The following is a 21,939-nucleotide window of genomic DNA, read 5'->3' as shown; positions in this document are numbered from 1 at the left end:
AAATATAAAGTGCAATCGGAAGTGACATTGCAGTGAGTGCAAAGTGCTTAGGGCGTTACAAAAATAAATTGAATTGAATTGAGGTAGTGTTCATGAGTTCAACTGCAGAGGGAAATAAACTGTTCTTGTGACAGGAGGTTCTGGTCCAGATGGACCGTAGACTCCTGCCTGAGGGGAGTGGCCTCCTGCCTGAGGGGAGTGGCCTCCTGCCTGAGGGGAGTGGCCTCTTGCCTGAGGGGAGTGGCCTCCTGCCTGAGGGGAGTGGCCTCCTGCCTGAGGGGAGTGGCCTCTTGCCTGAGGGGAGTGGCCTCCTGCCTGAGGGGAGTGGCTCAAATAGTCCATGTCCAGGGTGAGAAGGGCTGTGATCCGACCTGCAGACGCCCTGGAGACGCACAGGTCCTGCAGAGATGGGAGTTTGCGGCCAATCACCTTCTCAGCAGAGCGCACAATGCACTGTAGTCTCTGTTTGTCCCTGGCTGTGGCTCCAGCGTACCACACGTGATGGAGGAGGTGAGGATGGACTCAATGATGGCCGTGTAAAACTGCACCATCGTCTCCGCTGTCAGATTGGCTTTCCTCAGCTGCTGCATGAAGTACATCCTCTGCTGGGCCTTCCCGGTGAGGGAGCTGATGGTGGGCCCCCACTTGAGGTCCCGGGTGATGGTGGTGCTGAGAAAGCGGAGGGAGTCCACAGTGGTGATGGGGGAGTCTGTGATCGTGAGGGGGGGCTGTGGGGCTGTGACTTTCCTGAAGTCCACGATCATCTCCACTGTCTTCTGGGCATTGAACTCCAGGTTGTCACCGCTGCACCAGGACATCAGCGGGTCCATCTCCCTCCTGTAGACAGACTCATCCCAGTCCAAGATGAGCCCTATGAGGGTGGTGTCGTCATGGTGATGAGGGTGGTGTCGTCTGCAAACTTATCTGCAAATCATAATCAGAACGCATTTATTACCATTGTCAATGAACAAAATTCACAAACATTGAAACTGATCTGATAAACTATCTGATAAAAAATAAGAATACAAATTAAAAATAAGCTTAATATGTACACACATTTACAGTTGTACAGATATACTTATGTAGTGCAGATAGATAGTACAGATATGTCGTGTTACAGGTAGGTAACACAGTCTATTTCATAAACGAGATAAATATTGTATCCTTGTTAATAATTATTACCTGGCAAACCCCAACATAATGAGACCAAAAGTTTAGAAGAAATTAGCCTTTGAGTTGATTAGCTTTATTGTTAATTTAGTTTAATAGCACAAATATGTTAGGCAGGACAAAGTAAACACATTAGCAAATATAAATAAATCCTCCTATCTAGATTTTCATCTGTAACCTGGTTTAAATGAAAGATGCCCATTATATATATATATATATATATATATATATATATATATATATATATATATATATATATATATATATATATATATATATATATATACTCTTTCTCACCCACCCCGGGTGGTCTCTATTTCTCCCCCTTCAAGCTCGGGTCTTCTACCAGAGGCCTGGGAGCTTGAGGGTTCTGCGCAGTATCTTTGCTGTTCCCTGCACTGCACTTTTCTGGACCGAGATGTCTGATGTTAGATGTAATGTTTTTCCTGGGATCTGCTCAAGCCATTCCTCCAGTTTGGGGGTCACTGCCCCAAGTGCCCTGATCACTACGGGCACCACCGATACCTTCACGCTCCAGGCCTTCTCCAGCTCCTCTCTGAGGCCTTGGTATTTCTCTAGTTTCTCATGTTCCTTTTTCCGGATGTTACCATCACATGGTACTGCAACGTCCACCACCACGGCTTTCCTCTGCCCCTTGAGACCACCACTATGTCCGGTTGGTTCGCCATTACCATTTTGTCTGTCTGTATCTGGAAGTCCCAGAGGACCTTGGCTCGGTCATTCTCCACCACCTTTGGAGGTGTTTCCCACCTTGTCCTTGGGGTCTCCAGTCCGTACTCTGCACAGATGTTTCTGTACACTATGCCAGCCGCCTGGTTATGGTGCTCCATGTAAGCTGTCCCTGCCAGTATCTTGCACCCTGCAGTTATGTGTGGGATGGTCTCAGGGGCCCCTTTGCACAGCCTACACTTGGGTCTTGTCTGATGTGGTAGATCTGGGCCTCTATTGATCTGGTGTGGAGGGCCTGCTTCTGTGCTGCCATGATCAGGGCCTCTGTGCTGTCCGTGTAGGGGCTTGTCCTCCCATGATGGTCCCTCCAGCACTTCATCATCCATTCACTGAGCACGTCATCTGTAGGAGCCTTGTCCTTGATGTACTCAGGGTAGAACGCTTGGAATGGAACGCTATATATATATATATATATATATATATATATATATATATATATATATATATATATATATATATATATATATATATATATATATATATATATATATATATATATATATATATATATATATAAGATAAGATAAGATAAGATAATCCTTTATTGTCCCACATGGGGAAATTCCATTGATGTAACGCAGGTAGATACAGAGATAGATACAGAAGAAAAGAACAAATAACTCATAGGAAGCCTGAAAAACACTCCCAGTAGAAGATCTCCTATAAAAATCTTAGGATGTCCGCCGGGATAACGTGGCGATCTCCGGGTAAGACGACTGTTTGTTCTCCGCAGTACATATATATATATATATATATATATATATATATATATATATATATATATATATATATATATATATATATATATATATATATATATAGTTGTTAGTGTACAACAATTTACGTACTACACTAACTATTCAACAGAAACAGCATATCCTATTATACTATTATTATAAGTTTTTTTTTTTTTTTTTTAAAGAGAGAGTTTTGCGTTTATCCTTGACCTTAGATAACTTTTTATTTTTTTGTCTTGTTTCCTAACTCGTGTCGTAATCATACGTGATGAATGAGTCAGCTGACGCATAGACGTAGTAGCTGACGTAACTTTGCGGAAAGAAACCACGTTTGTGTCCTCCGGTCGTCTTCAGTCGTCTACCGGCACGAGGAGAAGTCCTTTTAGGCTTGGCTGTGATTATTTGACCGGTAAGTCAATCTTTAAACATTATATTTATTTATTTTTTCACTTAAGTTTGGGAATGAATTTCCCCTCCAACCCAGTACAGTCAACTTTTCTGCCACAAATCTGAACATGTTTCTTTGTATGTTGTGACCTCTAGTTTTGTAATGGACAACAAGGAGTTTACTTAACATGTAGTTTCATAACTTTGGTCTTTATTATGTAAGATGTCATTGTTAAAATGGTTCAAGATAAATAATTTCGACCAACCGTGTCAAAATTGACCAGAATAACATAATCTCTTGGTTAGCATTAGCGTTAGCTTAGCTCGGTATGACTTTTTACTTGATGTTATGGTAACGTTAATCCTTTCGTTAGCATTAGCTTTGCTTGTTGTTTTTAATACTTAATGTTTAGAATCAAATTCAAATAATCTAATTGTGTGTTGAACCCGTAGAAAATGCCTGGTGATATCGCTAAGGGTAAAAAGGCCTTCGTGCAGAAGTGTGCCCAGTGTCATACTGTGGAAGAGAATGGGAAGCATAAGGTCGGGCCAAACCTTTGGGGCTTGTTTGGACGTAAGACTGGCCAGGGTGAAGGATATTCCTACACAGACGCCAACAAAAGCAAGGGTAAGCTCATCCAAACAGTAGCAGTAAATATCATCCTTCTGTATAATATGGCTTTCACACTGATTTCTTTCATTCCAGGTATTGTTTGGGGGGAGGACACCCTGAACATTTATTTAGAGAACCCAAAGAAGTACATTCCTGGAACTAAGATGATCTTTGCTGGCATCAAAAAGAAGAATGAAAGAATTGATCTCATAGCATATCTGAAGTCCGCAACTTCATGAGGAACTTTGTACACATCTTATTTTCTCTGTATCTTTAATGTCAATATCTGTAAACTATTAGAACCACAGTGGTTTTGGCCTCTCGACTTGCAGCATGTATCACAGCTCTACCTCCAAATGCAACACAATACATATTTTGTTTGCCTTAACTCTTAATAAATTATTGAAATACCCCATCTATACAATATGTACAAAAAGGTTTGACTGTGATGGTTTAATAAATGGATAATGGTTTCAAGAGCTGTCATGTTGTAGAAACCTTGGAGTAGTAATAACTACATGTTTCTTTGATCTTACAAATATTGTAATGTTTTATAACTGGGCAAATTGAACATATATTCAATTTAATAAAATTACATTAAAATTAACCCTTCATATGCTGTTTTTTTAATTTATGAGCCAAGGAAAAAGTTAAATTATAAAATTATTTTGTTTTGAAAAAGGTAAATCTGACTAAGGAGACAATCTAAACAACATCTACTGTAAATTTATGCTGTTTTAAGTAAGGTTTGAGGTGCGAGGTCCTCAGACAATCTGTCAGTAAAATATGTGTTGGAGGAATAATTATTTTTTTATTTTTATATGATTGTCAAAAGTCTGGATTTTTATGGGCCCTAAATCTAAATCTTTTACTGCTTTCAAAATGCAGCCTGTGGCGCCATCTTGTGCGTGCATCGCGTTACTGCAGCACACTAACCTGCATGTGAGTTCTAAAGGAATTTCTTTATTCTATTGCTAGTGATACAGAACACCAATTATTACTTGGGCTCACTGTTGAAATTATTCTTTAGTCCATCCAAGCCGAATTTATCCAATGTAGAATTCGAGACAATAAACTGGCTGTGGAACTATAACTGGCACAATATTTATTTTATAGGCAAGACATTATCAGCAGGGCATGCATGTACTTTATAACACGATTTTTGATTCTCACTTGAAAATAAAATAAGCTAAATCAGGTCAAAAAGCCATGACCATTAAACTGATCCTGTGCGTGACGAAGTGAGCGTCAGCGCCACTGAGCCAACCACAACCTGCGCCATTGCGCACAAGAAGTCTTCACATCAGCGTGAGCTGGAGTCTGTGTGATTCCCAAAGCCTGAAACGGTCACCAGCAGTTCAAACATGTAGAAAGAAGCGCATCATTTAGCCTGTTTCATTCATGTGATAGTGGATGTGCTGAAGATGGAAGTGCGCGCGCGGGGAGCCTTCACGCTCCTGACTGGACATTGGACATGCATCGAGTGCCTCGGAATCCCCGACACTAAACAACCTGAAAGTTGTGTTTTTAGAATGAAACCTCATCCACGTGCCACATAGGGATCATATATGAGCTTTTTCCGCTCAACTTCATGGATTTGGTGCTCTGAGGACCCTCTGAAGAGCCATGGCAGTGTCAAAGATGCTCTTCTCTGACGTTGAAACTTTTCTGGACTCACATCCCGAGTTATTTGAGGACTATTTGAACCGAAAAGGGAATTATAGCATGGTGGAGAAATGGCTCAAAACCCACCAGACGAGCAAAAGTATTTCAGCGGCTGCTGCTGCCAGCGGGCCCCGGGAGGAGAAGAGCGTGTGTAAGGACAGCTGGGCGAGTAAATGTGACGGGCTCCAGAGGAGAGCGTCGCAGAAGGAGCTCCGGAAAACTTTTGCGAGGTCAAAGGCGATTAATATGAACAGAACGTATGACGAATATGCGAACTCTCGGACACAAGAGCCTCTGACGAGCATGAGGAGGAGAGCGCTGCTGAGGAAAGCCAGCTCTCTGCCCCCGACCACTGCGCACATCCTGAGCGCTCTGCTGGAGTCCAGAGTTAACATCCCACAGTACCCGTCCACCGCTGTGGACTTTAAATATTACCTCAAAGAGCACAACGAAAGGGAGTTTTTCTTAGAACTGGTCAAAGACATTTCAAATGATTTGGATTTAACTAGCCTAAGCTATAAAATTCTCGTGTTTGTTTGTATTATGGTCGACGCAGACCGGTGCTCCTTGTTTTTAGTGGAAGGCACAGGGAACAAAAAGACATTAATGTCCAAATTCTTTGATGTGCACGCGGGTACCACAGTGTTACCCTCAATGAATTCTGACGAAGTTCAAGTCCCCTGGGGAAAAGGCATCATCGGCTATGTGGCTGAACACGGAGAGACAGTGAACATTCCTGACGCTTATCAGGTGCTTCTGTGTGAAAGCGTGCGTTCAGCATGAGTCACTCACAGGGAGATATATCATATATATATATATATATATATATATATATATATATATATATATATATATATATATATATATATATATATATATATATATATATATATGCATCTCCTTTGTATTGCAGTGTTGCCCATTCTTTGTGGCAGATCTGGGTCAATGACGGGCCCTCCATGCACAAATATGATCATCTGTGTAGCTTGTGTATTTGTTTGAAATAATACACAGTCATTTTTTCAAAAGCAGTGTCCAGATGACTACCTCTGAAACCTTTTCTATCATAATACACAGTATTATCACTATCGGTATTAGCCTCAAGTCATACACAGTGCTTCATTCACTGTTTCCCTTTATACTTCTAATAAGTGAGCAATTCATATTTTTTGTTACCATTCTATCCTGAATATAGCTGAATGAAAACACAATCAAGACAATGATTAAAAATGTTTGTTCAGAAATGTAGGCAAAATATGAAAGGGAAACATCGTTACTTGTTTTTACCTTTTTGTCCTGGGTTTGTAGGACCGTCGATTCAGTGATGAAATTGACAAACTGACTGGCTACAAAACCAAGTCACTTTTGTGCATGCCCATTGGCAACAGTGATGGAGAGATTATTGGAGTAGCTCAGGCTATCAACAAGACCTCGAGTAGAGAACTCTTCACTGAAGACGATGAAAAGGTAAGACTCTTTTTTCATTAATCTATAGCTATTTATAAATGTAATGATATTTGTAATGTGCAAGTAATCACAAAAGTTAATATAGGCTAAATGTATTGTTAGATATTCATTAAATCACAGAAAAAATACCCATAAGTTAGGGTATTGTTTGCAGCGTATGCACTGTTAACCATCTCTCCTGTTTGCTCTAAAGTGTTTAATTTTGTTTGCTGAAATGTGTAATTTTGTTTAATTTTGTTTGCTAAAATGTGGTTGGACTTTGCAACCATCTTTTGGTCAGTTTTTGTCTCCCAATATAGGGTTAGAGTTATTACTCTCACTCTTCAAAACCAGCTCAAAGTTTTTGTGCTTTGGCACCAAATCATTTGTGAAACCTGTGAGTTGCTTAAATAGTTTTGTGTGAATTTCACAATAATATGCTATTTGTGGAAATTGCGAGTGGGAGGATTAATTTTCCTTTTGGCACATTGAAAAAATATAAATACAGTATTGCTTTGTTATTTAGAATATTCCCAAAAATGTGTAATGTGTGTGAATGGCTAAAAAGTTCTATCATAGTTTCATAATTATGTTTAAAGATCTTTTTTTCTGCAACAGATTACTCCTGGATGAATGAGGGTTTACACCAACTTTAAAGATGTATGAAATACGATAATGTGATGTGTATTAAAAGCCCCATGGCTATAGTTTGTTTAAAAAAAAAAAAAAAGTTTGTCTTTGTCACAGCTCTGAAATAGACAGTAACATGTTAGTGCACTCTCTTGCTTCCCTTTGTATTGAATGGCCTAAAGCCTCTAAGACCAAACCTCTGTGTGAGGGCCGTGTGACAGTGTTGTTACACCTAAATTCTCCTTACTTTATCAGTGCTCTTCACATTGCATTACCATCGCTCTTATGCTCAGGATGGCTGCAGCTGAATTAGTAATGAAATGCAATGTTAGCATCAGAGTTCTGGTTTGCAACTTAAGAAAATGCTCCCCTTTAAAGCGCACTGCAGTAGTAACCGTTACCTGGAGATAATTGTTTTATTAAAACCTGTTGCCGCCCATCACAAATTGAAACCTTATAGGACCTTTAAACACATTATAGAACTGGCTTCACTGTCCTAATGATGCTGTGTTGATAGCTTGCAGTCCTGTGGGAATATTATGGTTCAACCCATGTATAATTGCATTGTCTCATCTTATATGGTGAAAAATAGCTATTGATATTGTATATGATATGCACAGGAATTAGACACATGTTTCAGTCAAGAGGCTAAGGAGTTTTTCAAGATTCACTTTTTTTTAACATATATTAGATATTACATCATTGTCAGCTTGGACTGGCTTTATAAACCCAACAATAACGAAACAGGTCTTCATCTATTCTAGTATTCTAATACCTCTTACTGTTCACTCCTTGCCAAATCTGCAACTAATGGTCAAACTTGAATAATTCAGAAGTAGGACAGACTGGAGCCCCTGTTGTATTTTAGATGAGTGAATTTGTCAGTACTCCTGCTCATGTCCCTCTCATGTGTACAACAAAGCAGTGCTTCGCTGGGGCAGTATTGCAGTAATTGTAATGCATTTATTTACTGAGGTGTTTGTGGTGTAGCCAGCAGTGACTTACTCTATGAAGTAAGTGTAGACACATGAATATTTGATGTCCCAATAGAACAAAACAAATCTTTTATACCCAATGTATTTCAATGTGCTTTTCTGTTGAGTGCTGCCACAAGCTGGAACGATCAGGAGTATTGATCTCATTTCATCTTAACAAACCTTTTTTTTACTGTTAACTTGTTCTCAAACTCCAGTTGTCTGGTTGAGTGAAGTGTGCTATCTTTTGATTCAGTTGGTTTTACTCAAGCCACCCTCCTTCCTCTGTTCAAATGCAGAATGAATGAAAGAGCAATGTAAAAAGTTTTTATTGTGTGTGCGTAACTGGATCAGGGCTCCCCAATACTCTCTTCATTCTGAGTGAAGGATGAATACATGTTTGTGTCTAGCTGAGGGTTTGGACCTGGTGTTTCACATTTGTCAGGTGAGATGGGACTGGACTTAGTGTCTTCAGCCCGTGGCACTTACCTATATACTAATCTATACAACCTGGTCCAACGCATCTTGTTTGTTATGTAACCTTGTGTAATGGCCCGGCTGACAGAATGTAATTAGAGAGAAGCTCTTTTCTGTTAGTTCCATGGCAGATCTATAGTCAGATCCCCAAAGTCCAGTCTGCTAATGAATGTGTTCCTGCTGGGGCTATTGATGTCCACTGCCCTTCAGGGAAAGCCTCACTGGAGACTTCCTTCGGACAGCTGAGATGGTATTTGCCTTGTCAGCTACTCCATCATGTGTTCTTTCACTAAAACAGCTGCGGTATAATCATGTTTTCATTGTACCCATAGTCATAATTTATATCACATTCTGACGACGACAACAACAACAACCAGTACCAATTCCTAATAAGTAGTAATATTCGATATGGATCAATGCAAGAAAGTAAAGTTTTTGGTGGGTGAACTCTGCAGGTAGAGAAAAACACTTGGCTTAACTCTTAATAACTCGTGTTTAATTCACGTTAAAGTCACTCTGACTTTCCTTAGGTATGAAGACCAAAATGAAATTTGGCTGTTTACAAGTAAAAAAGGCAGGCAGGTTCTAAATGACAGATGAGCAATGAACTGTTTATGGAGGGCGGGGGACCAGACTCACTCTTTATAAAGAATTGAATAATCAGCATCAAAAAAGGTTTATTGCCATTGTCAGTGAACAAAAAATCCCAAACTAGAATCTTGCTTCGGCGATAAGGTGCAACATGAAACAACAATAATAATAACAAATATATAAGGCATGTATTAATATAAGGATTTACACATAATAAATATGTGTACCCCTGGAACCTCTCCACATTTTGTCACATCACAACCACAAACTTAAATAAATTGTATTGGCATTTTTTGCGATTGAGCAACACACAGTGGCACACAACTGGGAAGTAGAAGGAAAATTATACATGATTTTATCATATACAAAAAAAACAAATGGGCCTTCACCAGCTTTTCACACCTACGGAATGAAATTGCCCATGAATCAGCCCATTCTTCTTTGCAACACAGCTCAAGCTCAGTCAGATTTGATGGAGCGTGTTTGTGAACGGCAGATTGGGTTTAGGTCTGGACTTTGACTGGGCCATTCTGAAACATGCATATGTTTTGTTTGAAACCATTCCATTGTAGCTCTGGTTTTATGTTTAGGGTCCTGCTGAAGGAGAACTTGCACCCTAGTCCCAAGTCTTTTGCAGACACCAACATTTTTCTTGTATTTGGCTCCATCCATCTTCCTGAGCAGCTTCCCTGTCCCTGTTGCATGACGCTGCCACCACCACCGTGTTTGACAGGGGGCATGGTGTAGTCCGAGTTTACTTTTGCAAACCACTGTAAAATAAAAATGGACATAGACTAGATACTATAAACACATTTACAGTTTGGTTGGACATTGTGCAAAATTAACATTGAAAATTTAAAAGTTTTTTTTTAAAGATTTATTAGCCCGGAGGCTTTATTAGACAGGACAGATGAGTGAGAAATGTGGGATGGGAGAGAAAGGAGGACATTTTCCCAGTTTCCCATTTGTTTTTCTATAGTGGTCCAGATTAATAACCAGATAATGATATAATTTGGATATTCCCTTTGAAAGTTCTGAGGGTTATACCGGTAATGTTCAATACATTGTTTTATTTCTTGGTAATAATAACTCTTATTTGTAAATACCTATAGAAGTTCTGTGTTCTCCAAGTCAAAGAAAGGATTATTTTAACATATCAAAGCTTTTCATATGATTATCTTTTACAATCTGGTGAAAAACTTATGCCTTTTGTAATCCAGGCCTTGTATCTGAAGTCTGTTCTATTTGGTACAAAGCATAAGGGTTAGTTAAAAATGTTAACCTCTTTGGTCAGTTTGTATGTTTTGATTAGTTCCTTCTGACGTTGTTGTAAGCACAGATTTTACCCAGGGATTCTTAACTTCCTCCAGATATAGGAGGACATCATCTGCATAGCAGGCAATTTTATGTTCTTATATCTTTTATATATTTTATGTTCTTATTATATATATATTGGGCCAATGGTTCCAAGTACAACACAGGGGACCAAGCACAACCCTGCTCACCCCTCTTTCCAAAGTATGTGTGTCTGTCAAGTGACACTAATTTTGATTCTTGATGTTGGACGATCATAGAGAGCCCCAATATTTTTATTATTAAATAATCTATTTTGAATTTGGTTTGTACTTTAAATAAATAAGGCCAGCTAACAGAGTCAAAAGCTTTCTCAGTGTCGAGACTTATTATTACAGCTTTGTTTTGTTGTTTTTGTTTGGTTCATTATGTGTAAGGATCGTCTTATGTTATTTTGTGTTTGTCGTTAATAAATCATGTCTGATCATTGTGAATCAAATTTGGGAGTATTTGTTTCATTATTTTGGACATAACTGAGGTGTATAATCGATAGTCCATATTTAGTGATTTATTGAGATTGGTCTATATGAGGCACAGTCAAGTCGATCCTTCCCCTCTTTAGGTTTTAAGGTTGTAGTCCTTAAGTCCAGTGACCCTGGGCTATTTGGGGATAGGGGTGATTGTAGACGACTTAGGGACATAGCAAGCCTCCTGAGAGGTGTTAAAAATCTCTTTGAAGACAGGAGTAACTACATCAGCACAATGTCTCAAGGTGGAGACATGAAGTATGTACTCAGGATCACAGGCAAACATAATTATGCTCCACCCACTCCAAACTACTCCAAACCACTACACCATGCCTCGATTGCAGCTGGACCCTCCAATAAATCTGCAACGGGAAATAAACAAATCATCAACGGCAAAATGTTATGGAGGACTCATTCAGCGATTTAATATATTTATTTGTAAATGCACCGTGGCAGAGCGGTTAGAGTCTTTGCTCTGCATGCATGTGTTAATTGGTCAATTGGCAACTCTAAAAAGGCCCCTAGTGAATGAATGTGAGAGTGAAGTGTGTCTATGTCCATCCATCCATCCATCTTTGTCCACTTATCCGGGGCTGGGTCACGGGGGCAGCAGTTTAAGTAGGGACTCCCAGACTTCCCTCACCCCAGACACTTCCTCCAGCTCCTGCAGACGCTGCACTGATCCGCCCGTCAATCTCACACTCCATCCTTCCCTCCCTTGTGAAAAAGAACACTAGATTGTGTGTCTATGTCGCTGTGTTAACCCTGCGATGAGCTGGCTCGTATCTAAGTCACTGGGATAGACTCCAGTCACCTACGACCCCTAATGGGGTCGTAACAATTAAAAGACAATTTAATAAATTGATTTACAAAAGCTTTACATTATTAATTTATAAATTCTTGGGTAAGAAAATGTTTTGAAATTTGTATTACCTTCCACAATAGTTTGTGTTCACGTGACATCACAACATTCCATCAGCCAATATTTTTTGTAATTTGAGTTCTTAGGTCTTGTCCCTAAGCGAAATCATCCGGTTCAACATTTGTGAATTTACCTTTGAGATATGGCAAAGTCCAATGCAGTCAACAGAGACCGTGAATGCAACCACCTCTTCGATTAGCTTTTCCGTGTATCCCATGGTCCTCCTGGCTTAGATAGAGCAAATAATCAACATGAACTAAGTTGCTTTACCCAATCAGAGAGATCCTGAGAGTTCACTTTTATTATTGACTTTATCCATGGAGGACCAAGAGTGCCACGGAAATGCTAAACAGAGAAGCTAAGCAGAAAAATAAAATTGTATATGCATTGATTCAATATAAACTTTTGGTTGAAAATGGACTGTGACAAGTTGGCCACTGTCCAGGATGTACCCCGCCTAAGGCCCGAAGTCACTGGGATAGGTTCCAGTCACCCGCGACTCCGAAAGGGAACAAGCGGTAGAAAATGGATGGATGGATGGGTTGAAAATGGACAAAATCGTGTTTTTAAAAAGTTGCTTTAAAGGTTAAATGGACAATTTTTTTGGCCCAAATCTGAGTCTCATTTCCTCGTGGCGTGAACCGCCGATTAGTCCTGCCACGTATCAATCATAGAACGCACCTATCGCTGCGAGCCACACGCAGCCGCGTGTGGCTCGTCCCCAGGAGAGCAGCACGTTTCCGCATGTCTAAGCGCATTGATCTATCATAATATAGTTCCCTCAGTGTACGGGACAAAATGAAGACGGAGAAAGACAGTTTGAGCTGACTCATGAAGAGACGGAAATCTACGGGAGACGAGAGATGTGATGCGATCCGTCGCACTAAAAAACAAACGCACGTGTGTGTTGTATCAGTCCGCACGGGGGAGTGCGCATGCGCACTTCCCCCTGAGTTATCAAATCGCCGAAAAATCGTCCATTACGCCTTTCAACAAAAGCATTTACAAATTAATTTAGTAAATTGTCTCAAAGTATTTGATAGACTCCTTTAATCAAAGCTTTACCCCCTTTAAGGTGGCCCCTCAAGGTCCTCCATAAATTGTTACCTACTTGGAGGAATTCTTTTTTTTTACATAACCTTCAGATGTAAACTTTGTTAACTCTATGTAAAAAAAAGTCACCTGTTGTAAATCAGCAGTTATTTCTTGCATTGTTCTTCAGAATAAAATAAAGTTAGTACATGTAGGATTTAAATATATTGTTTTATTTCAAACACTGGAACCCCTCTTTCAGTGTATTTTAAGGACTTAAATCTATACACTTTATGTCAGGAGTGGTAGCTTTCCCAAGTATATCATTGAAGGTCTACAATTATCACGAGCCTTGCAATTAGAGTTGACAAGTATTCATGTGATTATATGAATCAATGGTTGCGAGTAAGAGGTTAGCTCTTTAGTCTGTCATACTAACATATTTGAGCTCATTCTGTTATACCTGTTAGCAGCAAAAAAAAAAATGCAATTTATCAATGTACAGCTTACATTCAGTGCTGGCCTTTGTGTTCATTCTGGTCATTCATGGCTAAACGGAAACATTGTGTCTTCAGAGGTGACAGAGTGCTCCCTTTATCAGCGACTGCAGCTGACTAACTTCCCTATCACACAACGGAGCCTCAGGTTGCGCTGAGAATGGTAAATATTGGTGGCTCTGTTGTGTTCATTGTGTTGTTTGCAAAGCAGCCGGATGCTAAAGACAGGTGCTTTACACTAAGGGCCTGGAAGAGGAAATGTTACCCCTAAAATCTAGGAATTATTTTGTAGGACTTCGTATTGTCCAGACCAGGTGAAGCTGTAGAATGTAGTTCTTGTCATTATAAGGTTTTGTGAACGGCATTCTCACTTCCTTAGTCAATGTCAAAATAAGCTGTTGATTAGCTTTTCCAATCTATTACCACACTACATCAAGAGCTTGCATTATTTATGTGAGAATATGAGTATGATACTACATTCCCTTTTTCAGCCTACGGTGCTGTGAGTAGGAATAGTGAAATGGTAAAATGTCAGCCAAATGGATTTATTTTGTTCACTGCTAATGATGCTATTGAATGTTTTTAGGCTACAAAATCAAGTGGAGGTAAAATTGTTAAGTTAAAAAAGAGAGTAAGACTGTGCACATGTGCAACTGTGCACTGCTCCAAAGGTCGCTGCACACAGGAAATCTGAACTGTGCACAAAATAAATACCAACATGAATTGAAAATAAACTAAACTCATAACAATGGGATTCAGTAAGTGACAGGCAATGATCGACAATCGACGAGAGCGCCCCCCAGTGTGTAGGGTGAGAGCGCGTGACCACTCACGGTAACAGAGGACAGAGCAGGTGGAGACGGGAGGAGGAGAGCTCTGCGTCAGGTGAATGTATTATCACAGGGCACTTTGACCATGTGAGTAGAACAACGCTGGTGAAACTTTATGCATGAGGCTCAGAGCAATGCGAGAGGCGTGAGCGCAGCGCAGTCTGTGAATGAGCGTTTTGTCAAACCTTTCTTCCTCCGAACAGTTTCAGTGGGGTTAGTTTAGTTCAGTTTATGTATTTAAAGACTGTCCTGTGCAGGGCTCAAACTCAGTCCTGTCTAAACGTGGGCCATTCATGGATTGTCTTTATTAATCACTTTATCATTCATTTATATGGTCTGCAACGGTCCGGACCGGGCCATAGCATTCAAATACCAGGGTCTATTTGAAGGTTTTCTCTGCATTGTGTATGTTAACATTGGTTTAAAGCAATGGTACTCCAACAGTGGGTGAGGATTCACAAATGGGCCACAGAGAGTAGGCTATTCACCATAATGCAGAAGCCCGTCTGGGCGCCAGCATACGCCACGTAAACTTTCTTCCGGTTGAATTAGTTAACGTTTTTGGTCCACACAGCGATACTGGTGTGACTTGTTGGTGGACATGAACGTTATATTTTCCACAAACAAATCTATTTTATAGTATATTTTAGTGGCGAGACTTTTCTCTCGTTCTCCATTTAAACCAATGGAGTTCCTGCTAGACCGGAAGTGCCATTACAATGAAAGTGCTGATCATGTGGGAAAAGGGTGTACTTGTTTACATGCTGTACTAAAAAAAAGGGTGATGATCATAAAATTCACAAAAAAATCTATACAAACCAACATTCAGCTCTGTTTATATAACAAACCTATTGAATCAAGTTGACATGTTATAGTAGGATATCATACAACTATGGCCAAGTAAATTAAACCTATTTTCTGATTTTTATTTTCCCTTTGCAATGAATAGGATTCCCAGGAGTAAATATTACTGTAATGTTATGGTATCATAGTGGCCATAGTCTGCCTTCAACTCCTAATCCACTTTTTTCATCCAGTCCGCCCCTGCTACACAGGTCATGAACAAGATTTTTGTCTTTTTCATTGCAAGTGGAAAGCACTTAATTAAAAGTAATCTAACAGAAACTGCTGCTGTAATTTGATTAGTTTAACAAAGTATGTAACTTAGATGGATGTGATACTGGCGTGACCACAGTGCGTACGTCTGATGTTGCTCACAGTGATCCAAGGGGCCGCTCAGGGTGTTTGTGTGTTTGCTCAGCCACATGAAGAATTAGAAGGGAAATTGGTTAGAACCTCTTACTTTGATCAGTAATGAGTGCTTAATTTAGTACATTGCTGTTTTTAAATATATGTGATATTTTTTCTGCAGGTGCTGCAGATGTACCTCCCCTTCTGTGGGATTGCCATCTCCAACGCTCAACTCTTTGCTGCCTCCAGAAAGGAATATGACAGGAGTAGGGTAAGGATTCTGGGGCCAGCATCCCCTCACCCCTTTCACCCCCTCACTCCAGTGCTGACATTGTGGCTGTGTATTGATCTCAGCCCACTTGCTGCCACTGCAGAGCTGCATGCACCCCAGTGTGGACATTTTCTCTGCATCTGCTGAGGGGGATGGGCTCTACACGGGGCTGTGATCTAAGGCTTAGAGACAAGTTCAGAGCACCTAGTTTATGTCATACATTGATTTGTGATGAAGGAAAGATAATAAGAAGTCAGATCAACAAATGCAGACACGGGTTTTTTGAAATTGCATTGGCACAGCTTTGGATTAAAGTCCACTTTTATGGGGATGAGCATTTTGCTTTATGCAATGGCATTAATAATAATGATTTTGCTGTGTATTAACTCACATGGCACATTCCATCTGTTGTTGTAGAGACTGGAATAAATCCAGTAACATGTTTCCTCTTTATTGTGCTGTTCAGGTGCTCTTGGAGGTCGTCAATGATCTGTTTGAGGAGCAGACTGACCTGGAGAAGATTGTCAGGAAGATCATGCACCGTGCCCAGACATTGCTTAAGTGCGAGCGCTGCTCAGTGCAATTGCTAGAGGACATTGAGTCACCGGTACCATTTCTTCTCTCTGTGTAATGTGTATGAATATGTGTGTGTTGATTTATGCACATCCTTTCCCCTGTAATTTTCTGTCATCATGGAGCCATTATCGATATTGAGCCGTAGTGATATGTTTCCTATCAACCTTTCAGGTGGTCAAGTTTACAAAGTCATTTGAGCTACTGTCTCCCAAGTGTAGTGCTGACACTGACAGCAGGTACGTACTCCAGTCCTCTAAAAGTACAAGCATATATAGTACACCAGGGTTATTCAACTTTATTGACAGTGGTGCAGATCGGAATGTCACGATTCCTGCGGGCTGAATAAATAATTTGCACTTTTGGCTGTTCCATAATGTTATGTTTGAACAAATTATACTTAAACTAGTCATGACCAAAGTAATTTAGACACTCAGATACACTTGCAGTCATATTGCGACTACAAGGTGTACTGTAACAGTCCTGGATAATTGGCTTTTGAGCCTGTGTACTTCTGTAAGGGTCTGTTGGGTAAAGGAAGACAGCTTCAATTGTTTAAGGAAGATCATCAAACCCTATTGTCACTTACCAAAGCCCCTGACCAGTCATTTAAAAACGTATACAGTTGTTTTAGCTTTATTTAACATATTCATTACAAATAATTGCATTTGTGGTAGGACCAATCCTTCTAAATGTTCACATCTGAATAACAAGCGCTGCTGTTGGAGGTCTATGTGTGTTTCTACATTTTGTGTCAAAAGGCAAGACTGAGCTGTAGGATTGCCAGTGCAAGTATCTCACAATCCTCACCACCCCCACGAGAAGGATAATGCTGAGATAGTGTAGATGTCTACAGCAGCTATATGACCGACAGGAGACACAGAAGAAAAGAGATCCAGCTAGAAAGGCATACTGGTATTTTTCCACTTCAACCAGAGAAATAAATATCAACAGTTTTGCAAACAATCTTACAACATACAACATCACAACATTCAACAACAGTTTCCATCCTAGTCTCAAAAGACAAAACAAGACATTTTGATTAGATATTTCTTTCTCGAGAGTAAACTCAAGCTCTGGCCATACAATATTCGTAAGCTGTAGCCAGGCAGGCGTGTGGGCGTTTGGCAATGAAGAAGACAATCACACAATTAGCTGTTCATTACTAGTTGAGGCTGCAGAAGAGGCATACAGCTCTGTGCTAGGACAGTCTATTATACACATGTGAAGGTGAATCAACATACATGAAACATTTGATTGTAACTCATATGTAATTTGACATTCTTTCATGACAGTTTCAAAGACAGCATGGAGAAATCCTCTTACTCGGACTGGCTCATTAATAACAGCATTGCAGAGCTGGTAGCCTCCACAGGACTGCCTGTAAACATCAGTGATGCCTATCAGGATCCACGCTTTGATGCTGAGGTAATCTCTTAATGACTGTCAATGTGACATCATAGGAATTTCTCTAAATACGACAAGTTTGGAAAGCATAGTATATAATATATGTGAATAAACATAAATTGTCTTGTCTTCTGCTGAGGATACCACCCACGTAAACTAAAACTATATTTTGCATTTTACTTTATTTTATACACTGAAACTGATTATTTTAATGTTATCTTCACACCAACAAGTTCAAGTACATCTGATAAAATGCCTCACTTAATAAATAACAAAATGGCTGTCAGTGTTCATCCTGATGTTATCATGATTTCAATTATCTAAAAAGAGTGAGAGAGTTAAAAGCACATTCTTTTAAAAACATAAAACAGAATGACTATACCTCAGAGATATTTTCACTGTGTGCATCTTTTCTGGATTCAACAACATATCTGCCCAACCACTTCTTACTGTTTGCATTGTTTGTGTTGTGTACTAATATACTCCACTGTGCTTTTTAGGCTGACCAGTTCTCAGACTTTCACATCCGTTCTGTGCTTTGTGTTCCTATATGGAATAGCAACCACCAAATTATTGGTATGTAAATAGCCTTAGAACACACCACTGCACCATTTGTGAAACGAGTGACTGACCTGCCCGTTGTGACTCTTCATGTGTTTGGATTAGCTCTACAGTGTGTATAAACCAGTAGTATGTTATTAACTCCACAGTGCTCCTTCACTGCTCTCCACACTGAACTGGAACTGGAGTTCCCTTTTTCTACAGTCTGCTAGAAAAAAATCGGTTGTATCGTCTGGACTTTGTATTTTGAAAAACTAAATGTTTCGACTTTCTCCAAAGTCTGTGAATCGAGTCTGGGAACTCAGGTTTTATATCCTATTCTGTGTAGGCCCTGCCCACTGGGCGGGACCTCCTGATAAAGGGAGTTTTTTTGGTTTCACTTGAAACCACTCTTCTTTGTTTTCTAACAGCCCCGTAATGGGCTATCTACATCCTATTGTAACCTGACTTTCCCTCCCTCCTCCCTGAGTACCTGATTAGCATCAGAATGCCCCGGGTGTCTCCTGCTCCAGGGTTTCGAAACACTATTATATACGACCGGAGGGTTGAATCTTAAACCTCCATTTCGGTTTAAAGAAGGATTCTCTTCATTAACAAAGATTAATTCCTCTTTCAAAGCATCTTTTCTCCCTGCTTTGAATCTTCAATTGACATGCACATTCAGGACGCTCTGCGGTCCTGAATGTGCATGTCTGAGCTGATAAAGCGTCTTTGTACTGCTCTTTACTCTTTACTTACTCCTTTTAAAGTGTTTCCCGATTTAAAATACATTTTGTGTTGCCTAAAAATTCTTTGCAGTTTTTCCGACAGTCCTGACACATAAGGGATAGGGACACCATTTCTTCTTGGTTCTATTTCCCTTTTGTTTTTTTGAGTCCAGATGATACAACTGATTTTTTTCAATGGATAATGAACAATGGAACACTCCTGGACAAGTGAGGGATTGCACCGATTTGTGTGCTTCGTCTTTATAATTCAGTGAAACACTGATTTCTAGCCTGGTTTTAGTGCTGATATTGCGGGAGGCCAATGGTAGCAGCCTGATGATCCAGTGTGTGTGGAAGTTGTGCGTTTTGTATTCTTGTGTCATGTGTTGTGTCCTGGGTCCCTTTGCGTAGGTGTAAGTGATTTTGTGAAGGAGGGAGGGGCACGAGGAAGGAAAGTGTGAGGGGGAGAGATTTGTGTGTGTGGGTGGCACCTGAGGACCTGAAGTGAAAAACCATTATACAAACAAAGCAACAGGAGATGAAATTCTCCCGTCAAGGATACACGCAGTTGAATGAACATCCTTGTATTATGTCCAAGGCTAGAGGCAACGCTTTGAAACCCGTCAGAGCAAAAATATAGTTGTCACTGTAATGAAATTAGGCATATCAGGCCTAAAAATGAAGCTTGTGAGCTTGACGTGAGCATTATTATTATTTGTACGGCTAGCGTCATCAGAAGAGAATGTGTTCATATTGCGGCTGTTGATTTTGAAAGAATAGGAGGGGGTTATTGGCCAAGAATTGAGCACATGAACAAATAATTATTTTTATTCACCTCTAGTTTTTAATTTGCTTTGTTTTGAAAAGGAGAGCTTAGCCTGCTGCATCGATGCACCAACTGTAACAGTATTCAACACTAGGGTTAATAAAACAATATTTATCCTATTAATACCACCGCTTTCTTCCACAGCTTTCTAACGTTAAAATTGGCTACAAAGAGAAGCATTTTGCCAAAGAATTATGTGTCAGATTTATGGCTATTGTATGACTTTTTATGATAATAATTATTACTATGAGAAAAGGCGCTAGAATCGAATGGTTATTGCTGATTCCTCTATCATAAAACATTTTCTTTTGCACTCTAGCAGGACTGGTTGATATTTTAAAGTGTCTGATGTTATCTCACATTGTGTCTAGCAGGTGTTGCTCAAGTGCTTAACAGACTGGATGGAAAACCGTTTGACGATGCAGATCAACGTCTTTTTGAGGTGGTGTATTGTCACTACTAACATTAAGAAAGTCCTCAGAAATTAAAGTATGTTTATTGAGTTTAGCGATGTGGTTTGTGTTGTCGCAGGCATTTGTCATTTTTTGTGGACTGGGCATCAACAACACCATCATGTATGACCAGGTGAAGAAGTCCTGGGCCAAGCAGTCTGTGGCTTTGGATGTAAGAACATAAAATAATACCCCATCCTCTGATTTGTCAAAAAGACCATCTATAGACTGCAATGTCCGCAGTGATTTTGCTCAATGTGCACTGCAACGATACATTTTACCTAATATTATTGTATTATCGGAAGCCAATATCAAACTTGCACTGACTTTTTTGCTTGGGGTGTCCTTTATCTCTCATATTTCCAGAAGAAGCGATGAAAAAAGTGCTGATCTCTCTTTGCAGATAACCTCCTCACAAAGGTTTTATTGAAAATTAATGAGAGGCGGTGAAAAGCGATCCCTCATCTGCTTGCGTACATAGCCATTCAGCTCTAGTCAGCCTTTGTCGCAGATTACAATGGAGCGCTTTTAGGCCGTTAGTTCTTCTGTACGGAAAAGAACGGGGAGCTAGAGAAGTGGAGTTACAACATTTAAGGTTGAGGCACAAAATAAAATATGTAGATGCATTGCTCCTGGCAGCGCTGAATAAACATGAGGGCTTATGATCCAATAAGTGAGTGCAGGTCTGTGAGGGATTCTCTCAGGAAATAAAGGCAAAAAGGCGATGAAATCAGGTTTGACACTTGAGCTTGGTGTTCCCCTAAGCTTCTTCATCAGAAATGTTGTGCGTTTTACGGCACACCTGCCTTTGACGCTAATGCCATGTGTCTTTGTTTTGTAGGTGCTGTCTTACCATGCCACTTGTTCAAAGACAGAAGTTGACAAATTTAAGGTAACAGCTGCTCAGGTTTGTCTTCTACACAATCTTGTTTATGATATGTCATAGTCAGGGAATGCAGTTTTCAATGATTAAAAGCCACGATTAATTCCAAAATACTTGAAAGAGTAGCACTACATCATCTGAAAGTGACAGCACACATAACCCCAGTAGATGTGTGTTGAATGTGGATTATCATTGTACAATATATACTTAACTTGTTCAGGCTTTAGGTTTTTACCATCGGCGCATGACAAAATGTGTACTCTTTCCACATTATTTTTAAGATTTGAACAGGTACTTTTATTTTATTTTTGCATATTTGTCGAGGGTAATCAGTGTAAATTAGTAAAAAATAACTGTTACTTTTTTGTTTTGTTTTTTTGTACCAGCCCAAATAAAAAAGGATACATTTTTACATTTGCGCATTTGTCAAAAACACCTCAATGATCCACAAGAACCTAAAGTATAAAGCATAAGATGTGGTTGTCACATTTCATCATTCATGCGTGCTTAGCTAAGTGTAAAAATGT

General features: G+C 39.8%; 2 protein-coding genes across 2 annotated transcripts in view; both read left to right on the top strand.

Moving 5' to 3' along the window:
- The first annotated feature begins 2,935 nt into the window (after positions 1-2,935).
- On the top strand, positions 2,936-4,068 carry LOC140359529 (cytochrome c-b). Its single transcript, XM_072444490.1, has 3 exons — positions 2,936-3,066; positions 3,498-3,672; positions 3,751-4,068. The coding sequence occupies exons 2-3, from the start codon at positions 3,501-3,503 to the stop codon at positions 3,894-3,896; spliced, it is 318 nt and encodes a 105-aa protein (XP_072300591.1). The 5' UTR covers positions 2,936-3,066; positions 3,498-3,500; the 3' UTR covers positions 3,897-4,068.
- A 984-nt stretch (positions 4,069-5,052) lies between these two features.
- The window catches only part of pde11a (phosphodiesterase 11a), a 31,396-nt gene continuing 14,509 nt past the window's right edge, over positions 5,053-21,939 (top strand). The window contains exons 1-10 of the mRNA XM_072444500.1: positions 5,053-6,072; positions 6,631-6,789; positions 15,914-16,003; positions 16,470-16,610; positions 16,751-16,815; positions 17,872-18,004; positions 18,484-18,559; positions 20,452-20,519; positions 20,609-20,701; positions 21,371-21,421. Coding sequence (XP_072300601.1) covers positions 5,284-6,072; positions 6,631-6,789; positions 15,914-16,003; positions 16,470-16,610; positions 16,751-16,815; positions 17,872-18,004; positions 18,484-18,559; positions 20,452-20,519; positions 20,609-20,701; positions 21,371-21,421 — 1,665 coding nt within the window. The 5' untranslated portion in view covers positions 5,053-5,283. The remainder of the gene's footprint in view (positions 6,073-6,630; positions 6,790-15,913; positions 16,004-16,469; positions 16,611-16,750; positions 16,816-17,871; positions 18,005-18,483; positions 18,560-20,451; positions 20,520-20,608; positions 20,702-21,370; positions 21,422-21,939) is intronic.

Source organism: Eucyclogobius newberryi, unplaced genomic scaffold (genome assembly GCF_026437365.1).
Source record: "Eucyclogobius newberryi isolate DKJ021-1_F unplaced genomic scaffold, fEucNew1.0.hap1 SCAF_14, whole genome shotgun sequence".
NCBI classification, from domain to species: domain Eukaryota; kingdom Metazoa; phylum Chordata; class Actinopteri; order Gobiiformes; family Gobiidae; genus Eucyclogobius; species Eucyclogobius newberryi.
The sequence above is the reverse complement of the archived record's forward strand: the minus strand, read 5'-3'. Positions and strand labels throughout refer to the sequence as shown.

Bases quoted from the DNA above. Each gene is read 5' to 3' on its own strand.
- LOC140359529 (XM_072444490.1), top strand. From the start codon at position 3,501: ATGCCTGGTGATATCGCTAAGGGTAAAAAGGCCTTCGTGCAGAAGTGT. The intron at 3,673-3,750 runs GTAAGCTCATCC...CTTTCATTCCAG, and splicing joins AGACGCCAACAAAAGCAAGG to GTATTGTTTGGGGGGAGGAC.